General features: G+C 40.3%; 1 protein-coding gene across 2 annotated transcripts in view; it reads left to right on the top strand.

Moving 5' to 3' along the window:
- Window positions 1–20,178, top strand: part of LOC126192803 (serine/threonine-protein phosphatase 2A 56 kDa regulatory subunit epsilon isoform) — a 301,524-nt gene that overhangs the window by 263,108 nt on the left and 18,238 nt on the right. Inside the window, exons 9-10 of one of the 2 annotated variants that reach the window (XM_049932633.1) lie at window positions 9,477–9,706; window positions 10,368–10,436. In XM_049932633.1, the coding sequence (XP_049788590.1) occupies window positions 9,477–9,706; window positions 10,368–10,401 (264 nt within the window). In that variant the 3' untranslated portion in view covers window positions 10,402–10,436. The remainder of the gene's footprint in view (window positions 1–9,476; window positions 9,707–10,367; window positions 10,437–20,178) is intronic. The other variant, XM_049932632.1, reaches the window with a different exon arrangement.

The following is a 20,178-nucleotide window of genomic DNA, read 5'->3' as shown; positions in this document are numbered from 1 at the left end:
CTCATTTGTCTTCCACTGGAGCACCCACATTCCTTTCAGATTACATGTACATCTAATCCCATTTGGAACTCTCCTTCTGTACTGCTGAGCTTTCCTGTGGTCTCTATTGGTTCATTATCTCTGACAGGTACCCGAACGACAATTTCCCGTGTGCTATCCATTTTCTGACTCTTATCGCACGTATGTGCAACCTTCAGCAGACAGCATTTCTCTTGTTGTGATGACCAGGTAGAATACCTTACAAATTTTATCCTTACCACTGCAGAATGTTCCATTCCTCGTAGTTTTTATTTATCACACCATGTCCTGGTCCCTTGGTGGACTGAGGTGTGCTGCGATGCAATTCGGGTGCACAGAAGTGCTCTCCGCATCTTTAACCATCATCCTATAATGACAAACTGCATTCATTACAAACAGTTGCGAGACAGTGTCATCATGTTCTTTGGTATAGCAAAAAAGCTAGCTGGGTTTCATTTATTAGTTCTTTTAATGGTTCTGCTTCTTCTTCTGTCTTATGGGCCCACCTCCAAAGGCTCTCTGGGACCAAGGTCCATTCCCCAATTTTTGGCCTGACAGTTGCAGATGACGTCCTAGTGGACCCTGTTGCTATTTCCAACACATTGGGCCACTATTTTGCAGAGATTTCGAGCTCCACCCAGTATCACCCTATCTTTTTCCATCGGAAACGAGTTAGGGTGGCTCGGGCGATATCCTTCTCTGCTGAGAATTGTGAGTTCTACAATGCTGCCTTTACTATGAAGGAGCTAGATCATGCTCTCACCCCATTCGGATCCTCCGCCCCTGGGCCAGATGATGTTCACATTCAGATGTTGCATAACCTTTGTTTTGCAGGCAGGCTTATTCTCCTTCCCAGCCCTCTGCCCCAAGGTCGGACAGTGTTGACATTCAGATCTTGCCGATCCTTTCTCTTGCAAGCAAGCACTTTCTCCTTCATACGTACAATCAACAGAGGGCACATTTCCCAGATTCTGGCGTGAAGCCTCTGTCTTCCCCATACCCATACCCATACCCATACCTAAGACTGGTAAGGACAAACATCTTCTGTATATTTACTACCCCGTTTCTCCCACCAGCTGTGTTTGAAAAGTAATCGAACATATGATTCATGTGCGGCTGGTATAGTGGCTTGAGTCTCGCAATTTACTAACCACTGCACAGTGTAGATTTCGTTCACACCGTTCTGCAGCTGACCATCTCATTACTTTGTCCACCCACGTTGTGAATGGTTTTCTGTGGAAATACCAGACTGTACCTGTGTTTTTCAATTTGGAGAAAGCGTACGTACGACACCTGCTGGAGGACTGGTATCCTGCGTACTCTGTACACGTGGAGCTTCCAAGACCGAATTTCCTCCAGGTATTTTTAAAAGATTGACTTTTCAAGGTATGTATATGTGGGTTCTACCTTGTTAGACATCTTTATCCAGGAAAACAGCGTACCTCAGGGTTCCGTCCTGAGCATCATCCTCTTTGCTATAGCAATTTGCTATTATGGCCCGTCTCCTACCAGGCGTCTCTGGCTCTCTTTTCATTAACAATTTTGCCATCTATTGCAGCTCTCCATGGACCATGGACTTGTCTCCTTGCGCAGAGTCTTCAGTGTTGTCTCGGCTCAATGTCCTATGTATCTGCAGCGGTACTTCATGGGGAGTGGATTGGACCACACTACTCCATTTGTACCAATCCCTTGTATGCACAGATTTAGACTATGGTTGTCCGTTTGGCCTTTGGTGCCTTTTACACTAGCCCGGTTGAAAGTCTGTATGCAGAAGCTGCTGCACTACTGCAGTCGTACCACCTTGATTTTCTCCTCAGCATAAACTTGTGCTGTTTGTCTGCCATGCCTGATCACCCATCCTATTCTGCCTCCTTCGATGACTCCTTTGACCGCCATTATGGGGCACATCTCTCTTCTCTTTTACCTCCTGGAGTTTGCTTTCGATTATTGCTCTGACAGCTTAACTTCACGCTACCTGCCAGCCACTTTCCCAATGTATTTGAACCCTTCACCATCTTGGCTTTGTGTGGTGGGCCGTGTTCACCTTGGACTTCATTCGCTTCTGAAGGACACTACTCCAGCCTCACTCTTATCACTGTAAGTTTCTCGACCTTCACCTTCGCACAAAACTTCGTGATAGTACCTTTGCGTACGCTGATTGCTCTCGGACTGACTGTGCTGTCGGGTGCCTTCGTTATGGTCCCCAATTATTTTCGGTATCGGCTTCTGGAACATTGCTCAGTATTTATGGCGGAGCTCTTCACCCTCTATCATACCACGCAGTACATCCGGTGACACAGGCTTCTCAATTTTGTCATCTGCTCCAACTCTCTGCGGCCTTCACAGCCTCTGTAAGCTGTATGCCGTCCATCCCTTGGTGCAATGGGTTCAGGAAAGCTTTCACTTGCTCACTCTTTATGAAGCCATTGTGACGTTTATGTGGGTCCCTGGTCCACATTGATTTGATGGGAAATGCCTTTTTTTAACCACTTATGTTCTCATTTATATTTGCTGTCATGAGTTATTGGCTGTTTTAGCGAACTACACATGGGCAGTAGTGTGTTTTATCCGTCATAGGAATATGGCAAAGGACATTTGAACTTCAGTTCAGGATTTCCATTGTGTCTATGGCTAATTGTATCAACCTTCCTCCAAGACCCTGTTTTTAGCTGTCTTTCCTTCTGTCAATTGGACTTAATGTGTAGTTGTTTTTAACTCCTTAATCGTCTTCATTTTCTACAGTTGTGATATGGGAGTGTATGGCTTTAGTTGTTTTTGCACCCTAAAACAAAACAAAACAAAACAAAGCTTGCTTACAGGTACATAATGCTATAGTCTTGAAAGTAATATACACTATCATTTGCTCAAGAGGACTCATCACATCGAGTATGTCTGTGCACAAAAGCTCAATTTTCACTGCCTGAGTAAATACAGTAAAACTAATTTAGTTTCTTCAATTAGTTTGATCCATTTACCACCTGGAGATGATAGGTGAACATCAAAATGCTTAGTACTTATCAAGTAAAACAACTGATGTAGAAATTCTCTGTACTTTGTAATTTAACTTTACAGTCGCAGTATCAAAAACAGTCCACTATGGACAAGAATGTGTAAAAGTTTGTGAGTAATCTCAGATAATGTTACTTTACTGTTGCTGATTCCAAAATTAAGTTATATAGTAACAGGAAACACTGGTCAACATAATACGCAAGGAGTTATGTACTTGGTGTTATTTTTCAAGCATGTTTCATGCTGCACAAAACTGAAAACTCCACTCTGTGAAGACGAACGTCCCCTTCACACTGAGCTACCACTGTCAGAACATTTTCAGTAGCGGCTTTTACATGACACCACTTGGTGGCGTGTTTGACTGGCCGAACTTTGGTGCACTGCCAGTGAAAAGTCAGCATGTGACGTCAGTGTAGCAGTAGCAGTAATGGCACCAAAACAGCTGCTTGTGGTAAAATCAAAAGCTGATTGCAGCAACTGTTCTCAATAGTGGCGTACATGCTGCGCTGTGGGCAAAGCAGATAATGCCCTAATGGAAAGCATGTGCTTCTGTGGTAAATGGGGAAGCCCTGCTAATATTTGGTGTGCCACAATTAGAACAGGTGGGGGAACACAAGTCACTGGTACAGGTAGTACATTGTGTCAGGCACACAAAGTAAAGTGGCTTGGTGAATACTGAATTGAATGATGAAATCCACTGTCCAAGACTAAATTTTTGTGCTTAACTTTGGTGCAGATTACAAAAATTACCATTTGATTTTAATTTAGTTTCAACTCTCCCCTCTCTTTGATCCACCCTTGGTCGCCTCATTATTTTGACAACATTGTCAACTTGTGTACTGTAATATTTTCCAACTTATTATTGATATATAACTCAGATTAACAAAAGAAATTATCGTGATTAGTTCATTAATTCTGCAAAAGTATTTAGACTTTTTGTTAGAAGGGCAGTCCTTTTTATACCGATGTGTAAATTAAACTAACCATTTGTGGGCAACGAACCTGTATACAGGAATAATATGCAAGGAGCGTTACAGTACTCGCTAGCATAAAAGGTGGTTTATACTTGCACCTTATGGCACTCATTTCGTATGGTTCGCGTCCTGGCCCTTCACATTTCGACAGTATTAAAAGTCAGGCAGTGATTTGCCTGGGAAACCTGTAATTTGTGGAGGACTTACAAAATACTATAAGAAACTGAAAAATGTCGTGGGTATTTGAACTATTTGCAACCGAAATGAGTCTTTTTCTTTTAAATTATTTAGGAAGTCGTTCATTAAAGTACATTCAGTTTGGTGTAGTTGCATAAGGGAAGGCAAAGCAGTGCATTTACTAAGGCTCACACTGATATTCGACTTGAATACAGCGCTATGCTTAAAGTGCGCAGTAGCCGTAGTGTAAAGAGTTCCCATTTTGAAACACCTCTGTCTTTATCAAATTGTATTAATTATTGAAATAGCTTTATTTTTTAATCCAAATATAAAAAGTAACCAATTTTAGTTTCTGAAATTGCAGATCTTTCAAAGTCCAGTTTCCAAAAATAATGAATGTAAGAATATATTTGCAAAATTAAGAACAAACCTATGCATGAATGCAAAAACATATCAGTGCGCTTGTAAGTTACTGTGTGGTTCCATGTCATTAGGCAGTTGAATGGTCTCTTATGGTACCATAGGACTCTGTCTCAGGATTTAACATCATAGAACAAAGAAATTCATGTTTGTCTGCTAGCTAAATTTGGTATTGTGCAAAATTGTGAACACTATAATGTGACCATTTTAGGTGGCACCTGTTCTGAACTATGGTTACGTAAGACACTGGTTGGGGTCAGGCTTGAACTACCTCATTTACGACATTGCCAACCTCAGCAAGCAATTGCACAGTAGTTGTCACGAAGTGGTTTGTGCACTCCACTTTGCTTTGTTTTGTGCATAGCACTTTATTTTCATATCTTCATTTAAAATGAGCAGAGAGACTAGTGCTGATCCATCATGGTGTTTTGAGTGAGTGTCTCATGACACCAGAAGGAATCTGTGATCTATGTGATGGTTCTACTCTTCCAGAAAGATAAAACGTGGATGTAGGCTGGCTGCGAGAGAGAAATGGGGCTTATTCCCCATGCACAGCTGCTCACCTATCGGACATTCGAATTTCTCTTTTGTTTATGCTCACTGCTACATCGTGTTCACACTAGAGCGATCATGCCAAGAGTCTTCGTGTAAAGCACATACATAGTTGTGGCCCCCCCTTCCCCTGCCAGTCCAACTTCCAATCTTAAGTATCTCCTTGGTTCTACCTGTAGCATTGTCAAGGTGGATTGCACAGCCCACAAAAGGGCACTGTAATAAGCTAAAAGTTCAAAAACAGTGCTCTGCAGATTTTTGTCGCTATCATGTTTGGTGGGAAAAGAAAAGTAATGTCAAGAAAAACCTTAAATTAAAATCATTCTGTACATTGGCGAGAAAATTATGCTTTTTGTCAACAAAAACAATAATTTGCTGACAGCTTAAATAGAGGCAAAAGAAGAATAACAGTTAGACACTCTTATTATAGAGAATAAAAATTATTTATTCTCATTGATTATTATTTTATCTCCAACATACCGCGCCCCACCACTGCCGCCCTCCCTTCCCCAGCATTTAGCAAGACAAACTTTAAAATTTACATGTCTAACCATTTACATACTAAAACTGAAACTAGGTATGTCTGGAAAGTAAGTTTCCTTTCATTCTACCGCCACTGTAGCACTAGTGTCGCAGTTCCCCACATTTACACTTGTCCCCTGGTTCATTGTCTTTCCACTGACTTCATTACAGCCAGATTGTGTTGTGTTTACATTTGTTAGTGATCGTTTAAAATGTTTAAGGACTCTCTGAGCCTTCCAACTTAAGTGCATTCTGTAATATGGTTTTTGAACACAAAGAATGTTAAGCTAGCTGAAATTCATGGAAAAGTTGTAGAAATCTATGGTGAAACTGTAATGACTGCTGTAATGGTGAGAAAGCAGGTAAAACAATTTAATGATGAATGAAGTAATGGCCATGGCAAAGCACAGAGTGGATGGCCTTCAGTTGTCAGTGAAGGTTAACTTGAGAAATTGAATGAGAAAATTTGTGAAGACAGACAGTTCACAATGGGAATGCTTTGTGATGAGTTTCTTTAAATTTCAAGAACTATTTTGCATGAAATTGTCACAAATTGCTTAAATTTTCACAAATTGTGTTCCTGTTGGGATCCGAAAAAACTTATGGCTGTTCATAAAATGAAGCAATTTGGCAGTACTTTTTACATTTCTTACTTGATAAAGTGGCAATGGAGATGAACTGTTAAACAGAATTGTAACCGGTGATGAAACTTGGGTTTGCCATGTCATGCTCCAGAATCAAAGCAGCAGTCTAAGGAACGGAGGCACTCACAATCCCCCCAAAAAACATGAGTTTAAAACAATGTTGTCACACAAAAAATTATGTTTAATGTGTTCTGGCACAGAGAGATCAGTCTGCTTGTTGAGCTCTTAATAATGTTTGTTTTACCAAAAATAGGTGTTACACTTTCTAAAAATAACTGATGAAGAAATGCAAGAGTTTGGTGATCTTTGAACATGCTCATCAGTAACATTCATTGATGATGTTTGATCATTTCTGAGAAACAATCTCAATGAAAAATTCGCAAACTCCACCTACTTGGTTAAAACAATTTCCTGTCTCACCACATTATTTTTGCCATGTGAATGCAAAGTTGGGCTTCTCTGCTGTGAGTAGTGTCTTTATACCATCTACTAACATGAAATAGGAATGAGGTTTTTGTACAGTGGAAGTACATTTCATATATTTAAATTCATTTGTAGTATTAATAGATCTACTGGTTTTGGCTATTTCAACACTGCCCCATGGAACATGGGACCTCGTCACTAGGTGGCCAGATGCAGATAGTATAGGCTGCCCCAAGGTAGCCCTGTTATACTGGACCTATGGATATGTGAGACCCTCCACCGCTCCTGACTGTTGGAACTCGTCAAGGGCAATTTGATAGTGTAGGCTACGGCCAAACTACCTGATTATTCCTATGTCAGCAATTTATCCACTGCTGCCCACGGTCAGGCATCTGAGCTGATACTGCATGAATCCACACTAAAATTTTGTTCACTCATTCTTCCTGTTGATGCCAGAAGTCAGGCTGGCTGAGAACATAACTCAGATAACACTGTGACTCACATCTTATGCCAGTCTGAAGTCTGCGTCTTTATGAACATACTTCCTTACCTTAATACAGGAACATTCCAGACAGTTCAGTTCTGGGCTTGACACAGATGTAGTAAGTTGAGAAACTGTGATAAAAATAGGCTAAGGAAGGAGTTTGAATAGCCTGCAAGCAAGTATAGAAAAATATATGGTACAAAGAATTTATTATTGTGACACACTAGTCTCTGATAATCTTGCTTAAGATAATGTTGCAGTTTAATGTATCTGTAGGTATAGGAATACTCACTTGGTTTGAGAAGAAGCAAAGCGTTTCGTAATCAAATCAATCTGTAGTGCCATTATTCACTGTTGAAAGTTTTACTAAACAATGGAAAATAGACTTTGTAAGGCTGTCTGCGTCTTAACAGGCTGCACGTGTTTGAAATTTACTCCAGTTGTGGGCATGCTATCTGACACTGTACTGCAACCTGTAGATGCTGATCTCACATCACCATCCACCAGCAGAATCCCTACACTGTGAACAAGCGAAGCTACAGTCCTCTAATACAAGCCATTGTGACCCCGTATTTGTTACCGTAGCTGAGCCTTGTAATGTCTTAGATCAATAGACATACCATGGCTGATACGAATTTAGATATTGCTAACACTTCTTGTAGACTTTAAACATCAACCATTAGTTACTGTGGAATTTATTCTTATCTTCATATCTTTTCTCTGTCAAAACTACCAGCTTGTACCACAAAATTTTTCTTCCATCTCCCACTCAACTTTGATGAATGAGTCCATCCTTTATGCTGATAGGTGTCCTCGTGCATTTATTGCATCCTACATTTTTTTGGAAAATGGATGTTCACCTATCCTACATCAATGTTTTATAACATTCTCAACGTACTGCACAGAGCTTTCATCTCTTGACATGACTGTGACTGCTGTTTCATGCTAAGTGTGAAAGCCAATTTTCAATTAACATAAAATTTACGTTGTTCTGTAAGATGTGGAATGCGGTATGGGCACAAAGATTCCATAGTAACATGACTTGTAATCATAACCAAATTGTTATGCTTTGTGGGGAATTTTCTTTAGTGAAATCTTAGTATGAGCTATCCTCAGAGGCTTTCCCACTAGATGGGACAGTTGCAAAGGACTAAGTCCAAAGGAATGGTTTAGTAAACTGAATGGTAGGCACTAGGAACAACTTGTAAGGCACAGTTGTTCACCACTTACTTCAAATCAGTGTCATTCCCACCTTAATCTTGTTCCTCATTACCGTTACACTGTTCCTCGTTCCTGCTTTGGTCTCTTCATAGTTCCGTTTCTGCTGTTCCCACATTGGGCTCGTTTGATCATTCTCATTCTGTGTTAGGTATTCTCCTGTTCCCCATTCTAGCCCCAACATTGGTCATTCAGTTGTAGTTCCTATTATTCATTGTGTTCACCCGTTCTTGTTCAATTTCAAACCCTTCTCGAAGTCTCAACTTATAATTCTTTGCATATGCTGTTCAGCATTCACAACTCATTTTTGATATGCATGTGCATGTTTTGAAAAGTGCCCATATTTTTGACTTAAGTATTGCAAAATAACAATAATCAATGGCAGTGTAGAAGATTTTTTGTAATTAACTCCAATTAGTTGCTAAAAAATAATATTTTGAACTGAAATTAAATGAATTTAGGAAAACAGTTCCATGTACCATTTTCACATTCAAGCTTATAACACATTAAGGTGGTTAAAGGGCAGTTGGACAGCCTGGAGTCAGTCTATTCTGTTTTGTTCATTCAAGTCACCAACTTTTTTAGCTCGGATTACAAACATTTCTGATCACGCGTGAGTTTGAAATATATACAATAGTTATCTAACAAGGGGGGACCTTACAGACAGGCCCTCCTTGATTTTCTTCTTACTTCTGTAATTTGAAGGTCACTGGCCAGACGTTAACTTTCTAAAGCAGTACGAAGCACTTCTCAAAACATTTGATACATCAGCTTCGAAGATTGGGAGATTTCTAAGCTTTTGTTAAGTGTAAAACAGTTGCTGTAGGCTTTTTGATTATTGCTTTGAAATCAGATGAAAATAATAATGGCAAAGTGCTGTACATATAACCAATTTAATACAAGGAAGCTTCCTTTAAGGTAATTGCATGGACATTTTTGATGCCAAGTGTAACATTGTAATGCTGAGCATTAATTATCATCTTATATTCTATTGGATTATACTATTTTTATAGACTAATTCCTTTTTTCTTTCAGGTTGCTGAGCGTGCTTTGTACTTCTGGAACAATGAATACATCATGAGTTTAATAGAAGAACACAACAATGTGATAATGCCAATAATGTTTCCAGCTCTGTACCGAATAAGTAAGGAACACTGGAATCAGACTATTGTGGCCCTTGTGTACAATGTGCTCAAAACATTCATGGAGATGAATAGCAAGTTGTTTGATGAGCTCACAGCTTCATATAAAGCTGACAGGCAGAAGTAAGTAAGCATGACTCACATAAATTGTAGAACTTTGCTATCATTTGTCGTGTGACAAAGGAGAATTGAATATTAGATGTTAGCTTAGTTTCAGGCAAACTTCCAACTCCTTCCCTCACTTTTCCCCCCATCCCCCACATCCTAGAAAAACAAAACGTCTTCACAGACCTTTCAGAAAAAATATTCACTTGTTAATAGTTCACCGAAGTACCCAATGACACTTGTGATTCACACAGGCTTCCGTAAAAAGAACTGTGAGAAATTGGTTGGTTGGTTAGTTCTTCCCTTATGTTGCAAAAGGTGAAAAGTCATGATCAATACATGAATTCTGTAGTGAACATGCATACAGTTGTTCAGTTTGTAAGGACTGCTCTGTACCCATATTTTGTTGTAATAAGTTATCTTGTAACAGTAGAAAAAAATTTTCCCTCCTCCCTTTCAGTCTGTTGTATAGATGATTACTTTACACACCTTGAAACAGTGTAAAAGCCACTTTATCAGAATGAATAACACCTATGGTTTCTTATGTAAATAAAATGGGGACATCTCAAGAGCTGAGCTGATACTCATTTTGTTATTCGGTGCTTTGTGTGGCTCAGCTATAAACCATTACCGGTGTGCTGGAAAAAAATACATGTAAAAATTTGTTATTTTGTTCCAGTGCACCAGACCAAACTTTGGCCAATAACAAATGATTAATGACGAGATTGAGGTTTGCAGCGTATCGAAGGTAACTGTGTTGATCATTTTTGTTAAGTTAGTTCATCTACACAGGTTGTAGACACTTATTTCAGATTTTGTTTAAGGAGGTTGGGAAATAATTTTGGTCAGATTATAATTATATACTCTACATTCTTCAGTACTACCAGCCCTAATTTACTTTGGCCTTCCACTCAACTTCTGTGAAGAAATTTCTGACGTTCAATTATCTGAGCTCATCATACTATCAATTTGCTTTCCCATTTGTTTGTATTGAGAGAGAAATGTTGCTATTTCTTTTAGCAGTTGGATTTCTTGTATCCCGTTATTGTTGTCATATTTCATGGGGCTGTTTGCTTTTTTGTAACATTGTGATTCATCTCGCCCTCTGAAATTTGGGAGTACTTTGTTGTGGCATCATCTGATGAACTGTTTCTTCGTCATAGAACTTCTTTTATTTCCGTGTTAGAACTAATAACTTTTCCTGTATTCTTGCTTGTATAAATGTGTAGATTACGTTTAAGAACTATTTCTCCCTTCCTTTCCTTCAACTATAGTGCTAACCTTCTGGGTCTTAGATGGCTTTGTGTACTTCTGTGATTGATGAAAAAAGAAACCTTTATCTGTCTTTAAAAGTCTCTCCTCTGTTAAAGTAATTTGTCTTGTGTTTGTTTCGTCATCTATGTGACTTGGCAGTTAACTACTAGTATGTGAAAGTACATAATTCTAATTTTACATTTATGTACTTCACTCTGATACTTTGAAATAGAGACGAAGAGGAGGTACAGGTGTTGGTGACTAGCTGTTTGTACTTCTTTTTCCAGAAGTTAATAATTAGACTCAGTATGTCTTCACAAAGAAGAAAAGTCCGAGATACATTTGGTGGTGTTCTTCAGGATTATAATCTACTGAAGTTGTGTTAGTAATGAGAGAAGTTACAGATAAAGTTGTGTTTCATCAGATATATATCTGTACTCAAAGGAAGAGTACAAAGCATCTTCAGTAATGGAACACTGCAACCTTTCAAGGCCTCCCTGTAATCGAGGCCTGGCTTATTTACAACATTAATCCTTAACTTGTTCGTGAAAATACTGTAACACACAGACAGCCCCTCCAAGACTGTCCCCCCCCCCCCCCTCTCCCCCTAGTGGTCTAAAAAATACAGTTATGAGAATAATAATTTTGGAATTAAAAATAAATCAGTCAGGAGTGACAGCTGACTTCTTTACCTGTCCGGATTGACCTTTTAGGATTAATACTTGAAATTACAGCAACGACACGTGTGTAATGAACAACTTTATTCATAAAAGAACCGCACACTGAACAAGGAACACACACAGACAGAGAACACACACTGCTGGGACAACTGTGTACATATCAACATCTGTGGACACCAACGTTATTATGTGGCGGTAAAATTTGAATCTCAACACGCCTCCTCAATTTTTACACACAGGTATAAATTGATGAACTTGAGGCCTTAAGTTTGTGGTTCTAGGTTTGCAGTCAGTCCAACAACACACATCTCGTGATTCGCCGCAGGAAGGGCCATCGTCAGCACGTCTGCTACCATGTCTTCTGTTGACTGATATTCCAGTTTCAGTGGATAATCTTGCAGGGCCTGGCGAATGAAGTGGTACTTTATGTGAATATGTTTTGTCTTTGAGTGGAAAACTGGATTATTTGCCCATTTTCCAGCTGACTGGTTGTCATTGAACAGTACAATGTTTGACAGCTCCGCTAAACCCAGCTCCTTCACGAAGGTTGATAGGTGAATCGCTTCCTTTGCTGCTTCAGAGATACTCATATACTCAGCCTCAGTTGATGAAAGAGCGCGACGGTCCTCTGCTTGTGTGAACACCATGAGTTGCTGACTTGCACAAGATGAAGTTGTAACCAGTATAAGACTTCCTGCCAGCATCAGAATTTCCCAACTCAGCATCTGCAAAACCGAATATTCCCTTGTTATCCTTGACGTAGGTTAGTTTCTTGTCAGTTGTTCCCTTGAGGTATCTAAGGATTCGTTTAGCTGCCTGCCAGTGAACAAGATTATTGCTGTTGTTGTATTGGCTTAGCTTGTTGACTGCATGGCATATATCAGGGCGAGTGCCAATGGCGATGTACCGGGTGATTAAAAAGTCAGTATAAATTTGAAAACTGAATAAATCACGGAATAATGTAGATAGAGAGGTACAAATTGACACCCATGCTTGGAATGACATGGGGTTTTATTAGAACCAAAAAATACAAACGTTCAAAAAATGTCCAACAGATGGCGCTTCATCTGATCAGAATAGCAATAATTAGCATAACAAAGTAAGACAAAGCAAAGATGATGTTCTTTACAGGAAATGCTCGATATGTCCACCATCATTCCTCACCAATAGCTGTAGTTGAGGAATAATGTTGTGAACAGCGCTGTAAAGTATGTCCGGAGTTATGGTGAGGCATTGGCGTCGGATGTTGTCTTTCAGCATCCCTAGAGATGTCGGTCGATCACGATACACTTGCGACTTCAGGTAACCCAAAAGCCAATAATCGCACGGACTGAAGTCTGGGGACCTGGGAGGCCAAGCATGATGAAAGTGGCGGCTGAGCACACGATCATCACCAAAAGACGCGCGCAAGAGATCTTTCACGCGTCTAGCAATATGGTGTCCCCCCCCCCCCCCCCCCCCCCCCCCCCCCCTGTAACATCCAGTTTGATCCCGGTCGCCAACGGGGTTCTTACGGGCTTGCAGTCATCCATTCGGAATCGGTGTAAAACTTATCTGATGTAGCCACTTTCACACTGCGTGTGTTTGTCAGCAGACTGATTTACGTCATTGCCCAGGTAGTATTTCACAGGACCAAGATCCTTGACATCGAATCTGGCAGATAACTTGTCCTGGATCTGCCTTGTCCTTTCCGGAGCTGATGACGCAATTATGATGTCGTCAACATAAGTGAGCAGGAAGAATTGAGAATTTCCCACACTGCTCACATATACACAAGGATCTTCACTAGTGGGCTGCAATCCGATTGACATTTTTAATTTGGCATGCCACTGTCTGCCAGCTTGGCGCAATCCGTAGATGGCTTTTGTAAGCTTGCACACTTTGTCACCAGATTTTAACTTCTGGAGCATATCATCTGCCTTTTTGGCTATGTGACGGTTCTCCTCAACATCTCTCATCTTCTGTAAGAACTTGGCTAATGAGTACGGCTGTTCCACGAAGATTTCAGTATCAATTTCACCTTTGAGGAATGCAGTGGGGATACCCAGCTGCGAGACATGCAAGTTAAACTTCACTGCCAGAGCAATGAGGAGTGTGAATGACTCGATTCTTGCAACTGGAGAGAATGTTTCCTCAAAGTCAACTCCTGGTCTTTGGTTGAATCCTCGTGCAACTATTCTGGCCTTTCTTCGTAGCAAGGATCCATCACTGCCGTATTTGTTTCTTAAGACAGTTCTGCAGTCAATTATTTTTCTGTTTGCTGGTCTGTCCACAATGTCCCAGGTTTTATTCTTGACTAGCGACTTGACTTCATCATATATAGCGCTAAACCATTCTTGACTATCTGGACCGTTCAATGCATCCTCAACACTGATTTCTGTTGCATTAGCAGCAAAGTTAATGTCATGACTTGAAACATCTGGTGCGAGCTGTGGAGCAGGTGTGACACTTGAGGAATTGCTGTCCTCGTCACATGACAGGTTATCATCTGAAATGATATTGTGTGGTAGCGAGGTGACTTCTTCTTCTTCAAAACCGTAAAGTGGTTCTTCATCAGAGAATGATTCTGACACACAGCTTCTGTTGTCACTCAAGTCTCCTGGTGAAAGGTCCATGCAGATGCATTTTCTTTGGCAATGATGTTGTTCATCTGCAGAGAGGTCTACATAGGTTTGCTTGGGTTCAAAACTGTTATGATCAAGGAACCTGACATCTCGTGATGTGTGTGTCTTGTGGTCTTTTGGCACCCACACACGATAGGAACTTGAATGGTCTGAGTAGCCTACGAACATTCCTTGCTTGCCTCTCGAATCAAACTTCCCCTTGTTTGGCGATTTGTCTAGGATGATGACACTTTCACCGAATACACGAAGGTGTGACAGGTCTGGTTTCTTCTTCATCCACTTTTCATATGGAATTCCACCTGAAAGTCCTTTGGTTAGGCAGCGATTTTGGATGTGGCTGGTTGTGTTAATACCTGTAGCTTCAGCCCAAAGTGATGGTGGCTGTCCAGACTCTCCAACTCCAGCATCATGCAGTGATCCACTTCGACCAGGGATCGGTTCTTTCGTTCAGCAACACCATTCTGTTGTGGTGTATAAAGAACTGTTTGACGTCACTGTATTCCTGGTGCTTGGAAGATGGAGTCCATCCTTTCGTTGCAGTATTCCTTGCTGTTATCTGACTGGAAAGATTTGATTTTACATCCAGTCTGATTTTCAGTAAAGTTCTTGAATTCAACAAATCTGTCCACAACTTCCCCCTTGTGTCGAAGAAAGTAGACTTGACACTATCTGCTGTGGTCGTCTATGAAGGTTACAAAATATTTTGCACCACCTAGAGATTTTCCTCTCATTGGCCCACAGACATCTGAATGCACTAACTCCAGAAGCTCACTTTTGTTTTCATCCCGCCTGGTGAAAGGGGTGGATGTGATCTTTCCTTCAAGACATATAGTGCACTTGGTGAAGTCTGCATCAATGAATTTCAAGCCTGTCACATACTCATCCTTGAGCATTCTAATCATATCTCCTGAGTTCAAGTGTCCTAATCGAGCATGCCAGATTTGCGTGTCACTTTTCGTAATTTTTGTCTCGGCAACTGTACAGGCCTTTGGGCTGTTTTCATGCAAGTAAAACAGTTTACCAACTCTATTTGCAATCACCTTAACTTTATTGTTAGTGTCCCTTATAACTGCATGATTTTTCTCAAAGGTTACAGTGTGATTGCTGTCCACAACCTTTGCGACTGAGATTAGATTGGTTCCGAGTTTTGGCACATACAAAGTGTTTTTCAGCGTAATGGAGTTGGTATCACTGGCCGAGATTTTGATGCATACGTCACCTTTAGCTGTCACTTGCTTAGCACTGTAGTCTGTGAGTGTTAAACTTTCTTGCACTTTGGCTACGCTTGTGAACACTTTAGGGTTGTTACACATGTGTGATGTGCAACCACTGTCTATACACCACAAACGTTTGGTCCAGAGACTTCGGAGCATGTTCGTTAATGGAAAAACAGCAGTGAGCTTCATCAATTTTATTTGCAGCTTGTGCGATTAGCTTGCTTTTGAATAAACACTCTTCTTCTTTGTGGCCTTTCTTGTTGCAAAAACTGCACCTGAATGATGACTTTTCCTGCCTTGGCTTCTGTTTTGATTTTTGTTCCAATTTGGCACAGTCACTTAATGCACCTTTTGATTTGTTTACGAAATGTTTAGGCCCGACCGGTTTGACAAACATCGTAGCACTCGCATTTTCACTGTCCATCTGAACTCTCGGGTTGTTTTCTTCCGAGATTTTCACTTTTAGTGTCTCGACATCAGGTACGTTATCACCTAAAATTATCGTAACTATCTGTCAAACTGTAGAGCAACATTATCAACAATAAATCACCGTTTATATAGACGTCCATTGCTTGTAATTTGTCCACTGCATCGAAGAATTCATTAAGATGCTGTGTTATATCGTCACTAGGTTGCATCTCGTGAAGAGTAAGATGTTTCAGTAGCATTGCTTTGCGAGCAGGTCCTTTGGATGCGTAAATAGATTAAAGTTTGAGCCATGCCTGACGTGATGTGCTGCAGTTCTTCACTTGCTTCAGTTCTGTGGGGCTGATGGATAGAGTGAGGTCTGCCTTCACCTTCCTGTCTGCAGCTAACCACGCTTTGTACACAGCTTGTGCAGCGGCGAGTGCAGCACCTTCACCAGTCACTGCAGGTTGTGGTATGTCTTCAGATACATACTCCCACGTGTCGTTCTTGACGAGTACTGCTTCGACTTGAATTCTTCATGTGTCGTAGTTATCGCATGATAACGTTTCCACTCGACCTCTGTGTGCAGCAGCCATGTGCCCTATATTTGTCGCGTTAACGGACTCAGTTTATTCCCGCACTTCAGCTTACGAATTTCCGTTTCCGTATAAATGAAGAGTATCGCTTTTACCGATAGCGTGACCTGGGCCCATAACCTGTTAGGATTAGGACTTGAAATTAAGGCAGTGACACGTGTTTAACGAACAACTTTATTCATAAAAGGACCGCACACTGAACAAGGAACACACACAGACAGAGAACACACACTGCTAGGACAACCTTGTACATAACATCATCTGTGGACACCAATGATATTATGCGGCAGTAAAATTTGAATCTCAACATGACCCGATTGCTGCAACGTTTCTGCTGTTGCCAGAACCAAATTATGACCTAATACTTTACTTTATCAGTGGGATGCACGATTTCGTTTTTCATTCCTCCTGCAGTATGCTGTGGTTTGGTGGTGTGGTGATTTCTGACTAGGTGATTAAAAACTTTGCAACCCCGTTGTATAGATATTTTGCAGCTGAGTCATCATAAATCTCAATTGTGATGATGCAGGACTTCCTAGAAGTTCTGGAAAAATATAATGACAATATAAATCTTCAGTTAGAATTACCTGTTCTTACTATGATGACCATTGTAACGGCACACTTGTACTGAGACACTCTGTACTCTTTTAAATTACTATTCCCAGTACTGGGCTTTATTTTTAATGTGTGTGACCAAATGGGAGAGTTTGCATTCCACTTTCGACAATTGGCAAAGGTTGTAACTCGTTTTTATGATACGTCTCAACCTAATGTCAATTTTATTAATGTCGTTGTCATCGAAACACATTTACTTTTTACATTCCAGGCTGGTGAAATACTTGCATTTCACATAGTTTAATGTTTCCAATATTTCTTCTAAACTACTGTGAGTCTTGTTAGAGTGTGTTTTACACCAAGTCCACAGTTGTATACTTCTCGCTTCCTCAACTGTCAAAACCGAACTGATGTACTAGCTGCAAACATGTTCTTTATGCTTTCAAAATTGCTTTGGAGAAATAATGCTCCATCTGAAATTGATATGATTTTTGAGTAGTAGTGCATCCTAAGGTGACAAAGCTTCTCATTAGTGGTATATCATTGCTAATGAGAAAAATGGACAGTGCATCTTGTGTTGCTATTAGTTCACCTGGAAAGATTAAGACTGGCATCTAGTAGTGTCAAATACTGTGTCCAGTTTATGTCTAATGTGGGTGCTTCTGACCTTGAGATATTAAATCATCTCCTTCACTCATTATTTCATTCCTGTTTTTCTTCACCATTAGATGAACATATCAATTGTGCTAAAAGTGTGAAATTGAACTCTTTCTGTTCTTGGATATCATTGTAATATTGTGTCATGCCTCTTTAATACATTTGAGTAGTTTACAGCAAATGTTTGGTGGGACAGATGTGTCATTCCACAGTTAACAGTGTGTAGAATGTGAAGGAAATTGTGTGCAGATACAAAAAGAAATGTTGCATTTAATTAGAGAAACCAGTGATGACAAACTGATTATATTCTTGTCAGGTCTGCACCCAGATCATACAGTCATCTAGGCACAGTACATTGGCCACCCATGTGCTAACATCGTCTGGTGAGGACACTGTTTGCTAAATCTCATCAGAACTGATTCATGCTGTGAATACACCAACGCTGCCCTCATAATTTCACATTTTACTTAAGGTATAGCCCATGTCTCCATCTGTGTCCCTCGGGTAGACAGCGCTCTGCCACTGCAGATTTCTCAAGTAGTGTAGTTGTGTGTGGTAGTGGTGCTCAACACAGCTGCAATAAACAACAGTACAAATTCTCTGGCCAAAATACATTTTTACACAACAGTAAGGGATTCTGACAATACCAGACATCCTCAGTCCTAGCTCATCTGTAACCATGCCAAGGGAGTTCTAATCTTGGCAGGCAAATGAAACACACTTTTAATATTGTACTTAATACTACATTGACCACACAAACCGCATTTGGACTGTGGTCTCACCAATCAGCAACCTCCACATTCTTTGATCCATGTATTCTTCCCACGCTGGTCCTATTATGCTAGTATCCTGTCGTATACTATCATTCCATCTCAGCTGTGGTCTGCCCATTGGTCTGTTACTTCTAATGTCTTCTTCCACTATCTGCCTCGTGATATGGCAATGTTGGTGCCTTGTATGTCCATTATCATTTCAGTCTCTCTCTTTAATCACTGCTGCAGTGTCCATCAATGTGTACAACACCTGCAATTCATCATTTTTCCTTCTTCAATAGTCATCTCCATCCTTCACTTGTCCAAAAGTCTGTCTCAGAACAGTATTTTCAAATGAAAAATTTAAAGACTTTTCTATCTTTTGGTTCAGAGCCCAGATGCTGGGGTGAAAATAGTTAAAGGGATCTAAGAAATGGGTAAGGGTGTTTTTTGTCACACCATGAATATGCAATCAACATACCATCAAAAAGAGGGACATTTTAAAAAATCCATCCTCGGCACTCTATCGTATATTAATAAATTGGTGACTAAGGGGGGTAATGGGCTCACCATAGCCAACTGATTTTTTTTTTTTTTTCCCCCTTCCAGAATACTTATTGAATAAAAATTGAGTTCATCTCGCCACATGAAATCAAAGCTTTGTCATTTCCATATCTCAATTTTTGACCAAATCAAGTCAAGGATACTTGAAAAGGATCCCAGATAAACAGAGACACTACATCAAATCTCACAAGAAAATCCAATGGACCATGACATAAAGACTTAAAAGTGCTGTATAAAAACCACAGAATTCGAAATATGGTGGTCTCATTTTGGTACATGAGGGTAAAGAACAGATGTTAAGTACTTCCAGTTGTATGTGGGTACAACCAAATACCCATATTGACTCATTATTGGCCATAATGTTACCCCGACCCCTTTGTGGATTTTTGGCAAGCCATATAATCTCAGTGTAATGGCAACATTAGAACAGTTCATTAAGCACATCTTCAGATTATAAACTCGATTTTAGAAATGAAAGCATTTTCCATTTTATTTGTTCGATCAGGCCACTCTGCAATCTTCAGTAAGCCAAGAGATCCATTTTACTTATACAGGGTGTATGCGCTCAAAGACAAACAGGAAATTGGGGAAAAAAGCGGGAATTTTTCATTGTTTTAGTTTTCAGTTAAAATTTTGTAACTTTCACTGGTAAGAACTGATACTCTAACAAGGAATATTACTGTATCACACTACTGCAGAATAATACAGCAGCATTAAAACACAAACAAGAGAGAGAAAATAAAATAAAACTTAAGTTGGAAAGGAAATGCGCCGTTTACAAAAACACATACAAGCATCTGCCAGAAGCAAAATGTGCCAATGGCATTAGAGTGAAGGCTGTGCAATACTTCGTAGCAACGAACTGCTTCCGATAAACGTGATGTCACAACTGTTTGCATTAGGTTTGTTTGAACAGCAGACTCGCGTGCATGCACAGTTGCGTTGCATGTGAGCAGTATCTCCCATTTCTGGCTACTTGAAGTGTGGCTGTTAGCTATATCAGCAATAGCAGCAAGCAGCCATATGCTACCCGGAAAAAATTTTCTGGCTCACCCAAGGTGCCTGGGGGGGGGGTCACCACATGACCCATGTTTACATTTAGTGATTTTACTGTTTCCTCTTTGTTTGCAGCTCCCATGTCAAATGAAAACAAACAGATTTCTGTGGCCAGGAGCTATCCAGT

This window comes from Schistocerca nitens, chromosome 1, assembly GCF_023898315.1.
Source record: "Schistocerca nitens isolate TAMUIC-IGC-003100 chromosome 1, iqSchNite1.1, whole genome shotgun sequence".
In the NCBI taxonomy this organism is placed as follows: Eukaryota; Metazoa; Arthropoda; class Insecta; order Orthoptera; family Acrididae; genus Schistocerca; species Schistocerca nitens.
The sequence above is the reverse complement of the archived record's forward strand: the minus strand, read 5'-3'. Positions and strand labels throughout refer to the sequence as shown.